This window comes from Eleginops maclovinus, chromosome 5 (genome assembly GCF_036324505.1).
Source record: "Eleginops maclovinus isolate JMC-PN-2008 ecotype Puerto Natales chromosome 5, JC_Emac_rtc_rv5, whole genome shotgun sequence".
Taxonomy (NCBI): Eukaryota; Metazoa; Chordata; class Actinopteri; order Perciformes; family Eleginopidae; genus Eleginops; species Eleginops maclovinus.
The window spans coordinates 5,618,686-5,630,623 of NC_086353.1; the positions used below are offsets into that span (position 1 = coordinate 5,618,686).

At 38.1% G+C, this 11,938-nt stretch overlaps 1 protein-coding gene across 1 annotated transcript; it reads right to left on the bottom strand.

Moving 5' to 3' along the window:
* Window positions 1-2,882: 2,882 nt before the first annotated feature.
* Window positions 2,883-10,528, bottom strand: ppm1kb (protein phosphatase, Mg2+/Mn2+ dependent 1Kb). Its single transcript, XM_063883879.1, is given in 8 exon segments — window positions 2,883-5,113; window positions 5,752-5,787; window positions 5,789-5,887; window positions 6,008-6,152; window positions 6,665-6,830; window positions 8,694-8,794; window positions 8,908-9,423; window positions 10,392-10,528. Coding segments are annotated over 7 exon segments (1,143 nt in total). The 5' UTR covers window positions 9,372-9,423; window positions 10,392-10,528; the 3' UTR covers window positions 2,883-4,981.
* Between the last annotated feature and the right edge of the window lie 1,410 nt (window positions 10,529-11,938).

Below are 11,938 nucleotides of genomic sequence, written 5' to 3' on the forward strand. Positions count from 1 at the left end.
CTGAGAGAGATCTATATTTTACTGAAGTAAAAAGTGTGTGAATCTCAGGGTGTCATGCAATCTTTATACCACTGTTTGTACGGCTGCTCTTTAAGCAGACATGAACTACGCATCATTACTCAAAATAACCTTTATGCATCACTAGGAAAATTGTTTGGTTTTTTAATTTAGTTATTATAACATTGGCTGTTTTAATGCATATGGCATACATTTTGGAGAAAAAAAATGTCATTGTTCTTCATAAAAATCCTACTTATTTCTACAGATAAATGATCGCTTGATTGTAGATTAAACTGCCCGGCAACAGTAAATTATTTTAATTTGTTTTATAATTATACATCAGTTATATCAATCCAAAAACATAACAAATGTAATAATAATAGTAAAACTGACAGGGACCATTTTTCTGCAGAATGAGTTAAACTTTAATACCGTTAATCAAATTAGAGCTCAAAATATTATTTGATTTGTCGATGAATAATAAATTGTCATGGTTCTGCAGAATGAGTACTTTTTCTTTTGATACTTTCAAGTAATTTGTTTTAGTACATAATCTTACTTAAGATTTTGAATGCTGGACTTTCAGTATTTTCAGTATGGTGTAAGTACTTTTACTTAAATACAAGCTCTAATTACTTCTCACCACTGCACAGATCACATCACTCTGTGTGAAAATCCTGTGCAGCACATATTCTCCCACTACTTCATTTTAATAAATGTAGTTTTTAGATTTTATAACTCTAAAAAGGACTTAAAACATATATTTTATAATAAATAAATCATGTTTCGCATAAAGTGATCACCTGCTCTACGATGTTTTTAATTAAAGTAAGAGAGAAGAGTTTGCTTGTGACTTACCGGCTGCTGCTGTGGATCCTGCTGCAGCTTCAGAGCGCTGCTGCAGACTGACGGAGCAGAGGGAGTGGGGGGCTGACATCCTGACAGAGGGGACAGGTGCCTCCACTCAGCTGGGACCCCTCCATGTTAACCCTTTATCCACCACACAGAGAGAGGAGAGGGACTTAACAGAGACAAACGGTCCTCCAGTGGTGTAACTTTTAGAATTGCAGCGACAATAGGGCAAGTTCTTTCTCTGTCTTATTTATACTGTGTGAAAAAAGAAGAGTTTGAAGGTCTAACAAAGTGTTTGTATTGTATAAAGTCTAATAGAAAAGTTGAAAATCCATTCAGAAGGAAATGTTGTACTTTTTACTGCACTGCATTTCTCTGATTCATCTCATTACTTTACAAATAGACATGTTCACGTAATTTTTTTGGGGGGGGGAGTTTGAAAATATGATGTAGTGTAAGAGTAGTAAACTACCCAACTGTTCATACAAAGTAAATATTGTTGCCGTTTAAACTGCTGGTTGGACAAAACAACACCTAAAGGCATCACTTTTATCTCTCAGTTACTCTTTTTTATTACGTTTTACCCCTTCCAGGACACCCTGTCCGCACTGTGCAGCTCCTTCAGTGACAGACTGCTGCACCCGCGGTGTCTCACGGAGAGATACCGCGGGTCCTTCCTTCCCACAACTGTCAGACTTTACAACCAGCATGGACCCTGGTAGACCCCTCATACATACAAAAAAATAAATAAGACTAAACTGACTACAATTTATGTGCAATATTTAAACATAAATATGCCATTATCAATAACTGTGCACTATTTACCTGGCTGCTATGTCTCCTTTAGGATGTGTATTTTGTAAATTGTGTGTTTTTCTTTATCTTCATATTTTTTTGCATATTTTCTTTTGTAAATCTGTCTTTGGCTCTGTTGCTGCTGTAGCAAATCTTAATTTCCCCTCTGTGGGATGAATAAAGGGATTCTGATTCAACAGATAACCTGTTATCATTGAATCACTTAAAAAAACACAAGGCTAAAAACAAACAAATAAGCAGATTAATAAATCAAAATGAAAGGATGTATTTGTACTGACTGACCTCAATTGACTACAACAGTAAAATCTGAGGAACAATACTCTGATATATATATATTAATATAATATTATCATTCCTGAAGGACATTTTCTGAATTGAGTACTTCCATTAAAAATGCTGATTAAACAAACATACTTAAGTATTATTGTACTTACCTTACTTTAAGTAACAGCTTTAAACCTTCAAAATGCAGGACTTGGTGGTATGATCATTAATGCACCTGTAATATCGATCCCAACAAATCTATACATTACATTTCATTTGTCCGACAAGTGCAGGTATATTCACTTCAAACAAGTCATGCCATTGGAAGGGCTGGTGAATTAGTTAAAAGGCCTAAGCTAAGTAGGTTTCGATGATAACATGTTTACTAAGTAAGGTTCTGAATGTATGACTTGTAGAGGAGTATTTAACTGTAGTGCTTTTACTCACGTTAAGGATCCGAATAATTCTCCCACCGCTGGATTATATCGTCAGGCTGCATTCACCAGTAAAAACATTTCTGGCTATCAAAGTGACAATCATTGAACATGTCTTTTACACTCTGAGAATAAATAGACATGAAGGAAAATGTGCGGACCTTTACGTTACACAATATGTTGACTTTGAAATATCACAAATTCAACACATTTGAACTTAATGGAGGAATAAAGCTGCCATTAAAAGAAATATACAAACAATAAAATTACTATAAAATATAAATAATTAAAGAAAAATATTTAAAAAATAAGTCTTGGTCATCAAAATAAAGACACAGGTTAAAAGGAAAATATAATATCTATAAATAAAAACAAAAAGGTATTTATTTTAAAACTTGAGATGACTTAAATATGTCACTTAAGACTTTATTTATTTTAAAATTAAGCCTTCACATTTATTAAATAGTTGGGAATTCTCCAAATGACAAACAGAAGATTTAAAGACAGAAAACATCATTTGTTAATGTTTAGTTTTTAATCGTTTGTGTCACAAGCCATTCGGACCAGAAAAACAGTACTAACAGAGCTTTGTTGGAAAAGTGACGTTTAGGTCCCAGATACAACGATTGTATTTGAAAGGCAGTGAAACCAAACACAGAAAACAACAGATGAGGTTTGTACGGAGGACGTGTGAATTATAAAGACAGTTTCAGGAGGAGAAAAATATATTTACACAACATCTAAAGCTGGTGTTTGAGGACAAAAACTGAAGGTAACAAATGTCACAGGTGAGACGATGATGAGTGTTGTGTTTGAATACATTTAACAACAGAACTAAAGACCAACAGTGAACAGAACAGTCGATCTCTGCTTTACCCTGGACATTTATCCACTCACATCAGCCAGGACAACCTAACTATAGCTTAAAAACTCCTGAACCCAGCAGGGTGCCAGTGATACTTCTCAGTTGAATTCAAGCGAACATTCACATAGTCGAACATGGCTCTTAGCTGAACATCTCTTTAGTGTTGCATTAAGTGTGCTTTTTCGCTCTCTGAGTGACACATAACTGAGGAATTAATGATTGTTAACAAGTTACAACCCAAAAAGATGATGTCGCTTTACACAAACATGCATGAAGCAAAGGTCCTGCGTTTGTGAAGTATTCTGATATGACGAGTTATGAGAACTACCAGTTTTCCAGATGTACATAAATAGAATTATTTACAAAACATAAACTGTACATTTCTGTACCTTGAACACGTCTTAGTGTCCTTAAAATACCGTTTCTTAATCAATACAAATATTAACACTTATACAAGCTTACAAGAATATCTTATATGCGCCACGGAAATGCTGTTCATATAAATAGCATTAAGCAACTCCATTCACAAACTAGATCACAGAACATTCAGGGTTCATTTCTCTCAGAACGATTGTGCAATTAGAGAACATTTAAGAATGGACCAATCAAGACCTACCCTGTCATTTTGGTCATGATGCTTTTTGTCCAGTTGCTTCAGAAGTTGTGACGTTTCTATGTACATTTAAGTAGATTGTGTATTCTTAGAAAAGGGCTGATTTAATTCAGATCAATTGACAAATAAATTAGGGATGTACGATATAAAATCAGTCCATAAATGATCCCCCAATGACAGGAAATGTGGCAGTTTGCACCTTTAAAATGTGTGTTTGAGGTCGGCCAATAAACAGAGGGGAGAAGTGCAGAACGCTGACGAGAGGAAACGGAAATTGGGACTAAAGAGATAAACATGTTGTTGCCGCTTTGGACGGCACTCAGTGGAAGACAACAGATCTGATAGATGTGGTCAGGTCGGAGGTTTGGATTATTAAATGATCAATGTTTTACTCACTACATCGCAGCCTTTCTTATCCTCAGGTGTGTAGATTATGAACCTTTTTTTTATAGATAAAACCACAAATGTGGAAATATTGGTTGTGTTATTTGCATTGGCCGTGGGAAGCAGGTATTTATCCGTTATTGATAAACGATCCATATCATGCATCCCTAAAATGCAGTTCCATTATTGCATTTTATCACATCAGCATGTAGTGTGAACCTTCACACTGAGAAACGGAAAGACCGCAGGCTCTGAAACAGCTGATGAAATCCAGAAGCACTTTTTGTTGTTGTTAAAATAGCTAATAATCCACGTTAAATTAACTGTGAAAATAAAAAGTGCAAACTTGGGCATTACAGTGAAAAATATTTAAAAGACAGACAGGACAGCAGTCTTAAAATCTCAGGTGATTGGGAGCAGGCGAAATAAATACAGGTGGTGGCTGTCATCGTGAATCCTGTCTGCCAGTCAAACTCTTCTCAGCTTGCAGCACCTATAAGGTCATTGGTCTGCAGAAGATAAAACATTTGCTAAAGAGGACGTTTCTCATTTAGTGCAGTTCATGAATTTACCAGCTCTTAGGTCACGGAGGCTCATAAACATCATGCTCCTCTAAATAATATGAAGTTACCCTTATGTAGACATTTTTGGGGCAAACCACACTTTTTATGATGTTTCCAAAAGGGCACTGTTGTTGGATTGTATTGCACACATTATTCAAGTCCACAGACCCCAACCTGTTTGTCCGGCTGACTACGCCCAGCGCCCGCTGGACACAACGCTCCTGCTGAAGGAGAAACTTGGGTCCGAGCTCTTGTGCCTCCCCCAGGCTCCGAAAGGCACCACGATGACTGTGCTGTTGTCCTCTGAGCCATACTGCAGGGACTGTGAGAGAAGAGGACCATCATATTAGACAAAAGTCTGCTTACTAGTATTTGCAACATACTTTCATTGGAGTTTTGGAACAATTGTCTTAGACCAAAGACGACCTCCAGCAGGTCCATAATGCATGGACCGTCACTGACATGTTTTACTGTAATCATTAGGGTGAAGCTACACAAGTGCATGACCTGCACGATGCATTAAACTCACTCCTGCAAAACCTTGTGTCTGCCCCGATCACCAGATATGCAGTATTGGTTTCAGAAATGTATGGGGCCAAAAGTGTGAGACACTGTACAGCTAATAAAACAACTTTTCCTCCAATTTGTTCTCAACGCAAACGCTCTCTCTCTCTCTCTGTTGCTCATCCACACACTCGCTAAGCACACATTACGCTACTCTTGTACCAACCAACCTACCAACCAAATTTGGGATGGGAAATGATAGAGGGACAGATTTTACTTGGGGCAGCTGCCCACTCTGTGAGTGCAGCTTCATCTTTCAAGGATCGAAGATCATGAGAATAATACATACGAGGGTCTGTACATTTATAACATGGGTTGTTGAGTCTCTGTTCACCAAATTTTGCAAACGTGGTTTTGTTTCACTCCGTGTGTTTAGGCCATGTATGAACGTCTTACCTGGTCAGATATTCTCTGAGCGGCTTCCTTGGGGTCAGTGGCATTGGTTGATTACGTTGCAGATCTCCTGACTGTTCATGATGAAGTTAACGCCGTCTGTAGTCAGTGCCAGGAAAGCGTCGTGGGAGTGGTGCAACTGGAGGACAGAACAAGCAATATTTAGAAAGATTCCTAACCAAAGGATATAATAGCCAAATCAGTAAAATATCATTTAGTGCAATGTTTTTTTTTCAAATTCCTCTTTTAATAAACCTACCGTCATCCTTTTGGTTTCAGGCTCAGCAATGACCCCGGTGTTCTTCAGGTCAAAGTCTCCGATGCTGCGCGTCATGGCCAACCTGCCGTTAACATTCGACTGTCCCAGACTATTCCAGGTGATAAAACCTCCACTTTTCTTTATCCTAGAGGCAGAGGAAGAGAGACACACATCATTTGAGTGCATCTGACAGACATGTAGTTCAAAAATAAACAGATGCTTTTCATTAATCAGCTACATCTCTATTAGCACTTATAACACCCGAGAAAGGTAAACAAAAAGAACAGATATGTTGGGTTTCACTGAAAGGGAGTATACAGAGTTCAACAATTAACAAGGATTAAGAACAGTAGAAAGCCTAAATACTTAATATTGGGTTAATTAAGTATGAGAGTTTAGTACCTCCGTCTAAATACTAGTTTTTCTCACAGATACAAGTTTATTTACTCCCATTTTGGGATAAATTCTAACAAGAAGTTTTCTTAAAAGCCCTGCACACAGTGATTTTTGTTTAAACTGGCTGATTGACATCTGTTCTGGTTTAAATTGATAGTTGCTTGGAAATTATGTGAGGTAATAATAAGTTTGATACTCCTATCCCGCTGATAAACTTCCCCTGAAGTGATAACCGCTGCAGTGCTGATAACCTCTTCTCACCTCTCTTTCTCGTCCTTCCTCTCAGGAGTGTGGTCGACAGTGAGTTTAACGGCCTTGCCCTTGCGGCACAGCATGGCGCGGCTGTCACCCACACTGCCCACCACCAGCTCGATGCCGTCCCTCAGCAGGGCCACAGTTGCAGTGGTGCCTGCATTCATCCCGGGTACTACAGAGACAAGAAAGGGAACATTAGAGGTGGAGCGTGCCATGAAAAAAGGGTAAACACAAAAAAGTCACCGTTCACATTGGTCACAACAATCACATGGTGTATCTCACACTCACATCCACACATTTAAACATGAACACATGGGTGGGGAGTCGTATAGAGGGCTTGAGATTTCACAGTAAACAAAAGAGGGGGCAGTCACACATGCAGGTCGAACTGTTTCAGCACAGAGTTCAGGTCCACAGCTAACTCTACAGCAGAGCTTTTGCTAAAATTATGAAAATATTATGATCTATATGTACACAATAAAGATCCTTTCCTTTATACTTTCTGACAGGTGTGGTTTTGTATGCTTTTATTTAGAGTACTGATATCGAATATAATAACTTGGTCATTTGTAATAATTATTTTTGAAGCAGGCAAACGGTAAGATGTGACTTATGTCTTATAAGTGAAATGCATCTTAAAAGCAACACGTTTACAGCCAACGATATGTGATCACTACACCTAAATTTGAGTTTCCTAAGTTATTACAAATGAGAATGAAGCACATTAAATGTCATGACGTAGATGTTTCTGCATTAGACCTTTTTCTCTCCAAATGGAAAAATGGGATCACTAGCTATAGACACTTGATAGCAATTTGATATTTTGTTTAAGCTTATATATGCATTTTAAACATGCTGCCTCACATGGACCAGACATGTCATTGACAACATACAGTACACCTCATACAACTTGTCAAACTGAAGCATTGTCTCACAAGAAGCTTTGCATACACTTGGTGAGAGAAGAAAAGGAAGAGAGAGAGCGGAGTGAGAGAAAGATAGGGAACCTTCCAGTAGTCCAGGATTTAGGACCCGCTGGACTCTCCTTCAATATCTAGCCTCTCGCCATCCACATTGGTGCCAAGGGCCTCCAGCTCTTAGCTGGGTCAGCAGCTGCCGTAGATAACATGCACACACACACAGGCATATTGGGACATTTCACACAGCGTGGCCGGTGTTTGGCCACATTACACGTATACTAGCTTTAAGAAAACATAACCGTAAGCAGATATAATGCTATTTGAGAAAATGTAAGCTGATTTCAAAGTTTCTATATGACAAGGCCAAACCACATAATCATTTAGAAAATATTTAGCTTTGAGTGATGCTTAATGTAGCCCATTAACTTCACTACCTGTGCTAAACAGTATACTTTGCAGATTGACAGATAGGGGACAAATGTAAGGAAAAACAACATTGAGTGTCTTTGTTGAGTGTTTAGCAACCAGAGGACTTTAAAAAAAAATTCAGGGTTTGTTGGAGAAGATATTAAACTAAATACCGAGACCTTTAATAAAAGATGTATTCTTACTGAAAGGATCTTTTATAAGATATCCGCTTGTTTACTGTTTCTGGTGATAGTGGAACACACTAACATAAATCCAGAATATAACACAGGCTTTAGCTGGGCTGATTTCTGGTGACGGTGAAGATCCTATGATCTGCATCATTATAAAAAAACATTCAGCTATCCATCGCATTACACAGGTACTAAGGTTTTTCCTTTAATTTGTTCCCTTCTGTATGTGTAGATGAATAGTGAAGCACTGAGGTTTGCTGTACTTGTAGTTGGTTTATTGTTCATATGTTATTCAGTAACTTTGAGTTTAATGACAGACCTCTAACCAGAGAGCTTGGGTAATGTCAGTTGGGTATCCAAGGCTTCAAAGCCTAAGTAGGATAAATAAGTTAGGTTTGAGGAGAAAAGAAAAAAGTGTCATAACATAAATACCACGGTGTGTATATATATATATATATATATATATATACACACACACACAGTATAACTATGTACATGTAACATGAAGGAACCTACCGTTTGGAGAGAAGTGGAAGTGCCTGGCAAGAGCTTTGTCTATTTCAAGGAAGGCCTTCGTTAAAACTACTTCCAGATCGGCCTCCTCTGCCACAAGGTCCCTGAAACAACAACAAAAGATTGATGATCAGAATATCGGCTATAGCGGGTATGCCTTTGCAATCATGTGACAACAGCTGGTACGTGATAACAGCATATTTGATGATTCCCCTACTTGATATATTTCTCCATGTATTTTTCACAAAAGTCCGCCGCTTCTGGCCCGCCGTGCCCATCAAACACAGCAAAGTAGAGGATGCTGTCAGTCATTTGGGAGACCTGGTAACGGTCTTCATTCTCCTTGCGTTGCCCGATGAGCGAGGCACAGCCTACCTTTGATAAACTGACTTTGGGAATAGGCTTGCCATAGCGAATGCTGGAAGGCAGCAGAATGGGCTCATCGATACGATTGTCCCAGATACCGAATGAATCCCAAGTAGTTGGGGTGCCACTGCCGTCTGCATCAAAGCGTGTGTTGCTGTACCGTTTTCCTGAAGGGGTGTAAAGCTGTCTCTGGGTGAAGTGGAGATGGCTGTCCTGCTGGAATGGTAGTGGGAGTAGGCCCCTCTGTAAAATACCACTACGTCCCACTTGAGGACCACTGCACCTTGCCAGGCGTACGAGACAGGCTGCTGACATCACCCTGACAGCACAAACACTGGAGAAGCACTGGATGCAGAGAAAGAGGGATCTGCTATCCAAACAACAGAGAAGAGATCTGTTAGTTATATTAGATATGAAACTTTTTAAACATTAGAAATGACTGTGCTGTTTTTCCATCTTCACATTAACAAAGATTCTCAAAATACTGCAGCTTTTGCCATTAGCTTATTCAAGGACTCCAGTAGATCAATGGCTGTTAGCTGATTTCTGCCATTACACACAGTCAAGAAAACAATCTCCATTACTAATAGCAGAGTATCAGCTGCAATTGAATGTCATTGTTTCAAAACTTTCAAATCTCACCCCAAATAATCCTATAACTCATTGTGTTGGTCTTCAGGATGGAAATTAAGAACCTTGTGTCTGACAACCTCGTAAATCCTTTATTCCACCTTATTTATTTAGTACCTTAAGATACTTTCATAATTGAATAATGATGGGGAAAAATAATCACCACATAAACAACACATTCTCAAGTTACCCTGCAGGATGCAAAGTAAAAATACATTTGACCCCTCTTGGCAGCTTTGGTAAACACATAATCAAAACGTATGATATATGATTCTGAAATAGGCCAACTTGCATAATGAGTACTATGCTAATACTTTTGAACTTTTACTTTGGTAATATTTGCAATGCAATACTTTTACTTGAAACAAAGTATTCAACTCTTCAATGTCGTAAAGCTGTTCGCGCTGACAATACACCCGATAACATAAACACAAGGAACACTTGGGTGTGCCTCTATTTTAGTATTTATATTATTAATAATAATCATAAATAATATTTACTAATTGCAGTTATGCTACAGCAACGGACAAACGTTAAAGTTAGTAGGTTTGGGCGCGTTAGCAATAACTAGCTAACTAGCTGCATAACGATAGCTATATTTGGCTGACTAGCTACTAGCTAGCTAGTCGACTAGCATTGGCTACAAGTTCGCATTTGTCTAACATCCCCTTGACCTTTCAATGATGTGTTGACTAAGAAACATACCTTCGGTGTTTTAGAGGTATTAAAATGCTGTAGTCCTCTGCTGGTTTCTTGAAAAGAACACGCTAGTAATTGAATCAATACCACCGTCCACAGTGTTTTGGATCTTCAATGTTATCAAACACGGCCTCAGATGTGACCGCGCCAATCAGAAGGCTGAACACGTATACGCCCACATCGACGCCCCACAGTGAAGATGATTGGTCAATAAGATGATGAATGACAGCTGTATGCACCAATCAGTGTCCAGGGACTGCCACAGCCAGAAGCACGTCTTTTTCTGATGTTAAACTTATTTAGTCATTTCAGGCGTATAGGTTTAGCACATATTAAATGTACCTTATATCACCCAAGGATAGTTTTGTATTTACTTGCAATATGATCTAAAAGAGTAGTTTGATATAAACCACTCTTTCCTTTCTCTTTTTCACGTTGCTGTATTTACTGACTAATTGTATTTAATAACTTTACATACAGTACAATGTATATCAAACGTTTGTTTTCAAATGGAAGCTGAAAATATAAGATATTCAGGATAACTGTGACCTATTTCAGTTGAACAGTAAAAGGCAAACACTTCCTGGAAGCCAATGTGTGTATATCAGAAGGCAGTTACTGGTGTCTATGCTTTTAAAGTACCTCAACTATATTACGCTGTTAAAAAAAATGTCTTTCTGGAACTACCTCTCCAGTGGTGTGCAGTGCCCTTTACAGAGAGATGCTGATGCCCTGTGAAGCCTGTGCATGATTTAGTTTTCTATTTTCTTTTTCCTGAGTACTATGTAAAAAGTGATGCTCTCTGCAGAACATATGACTCTATTCAGTTGATATTATTTTAAGTTAAACCATCTGTTTAGAATGTGGTATAGTAGATATCACACATTACTCTTCAGATGATGTTCAAGTGTGAAAGAATAAGCAAGTATACATATGCATATTGGTATATCAATAAGTGTTAAGTTTAAGTACTGCAATATCAGATTGTATTCAATAGAATATATGTATGAGACCAGTTAATCAACTTATAATCCCCATTTGCTGCTCTGAAATGTACTGGCATTCTTTTTGTTTTGCATAGCATTAAGGCTTCATTCCAAACTGCATTCTTATTCTTTTTACTTTCATCATCAAGTGCAGCCAGCAGCCCTTACAAAGTTGTCACTGTGAATTCAATTGGGACTACTTTGTCCTTACATGGCGTGTTGAACTTTGTTCCAATTCACGATATATATGCTGTGCAAATATTTGTAAGTCGAAAAGCTGGCTTACACAATGCAATGAGAGTAAAGGTCACAATATTATGTTCCCTAATGAATTCAGTGTGTTAGCAGTGCTCTAAAAGTGCAGACTTTCATGGGTACTTTCAACCTTTAAAGAAACCCGATTGTCTTGCTATTTTTATTTTGTGATGCAGCACTGGGTAGCATTGACATCCCACCCCTCGAACAAATGGAAATTGTTGTTTTGATGCTGCTACCATTTTCTGAATATTTTTACCACATAGACCTACAGCAGTTTCTGCTTTTACAGCTGTTAAAATTGTGATCCTC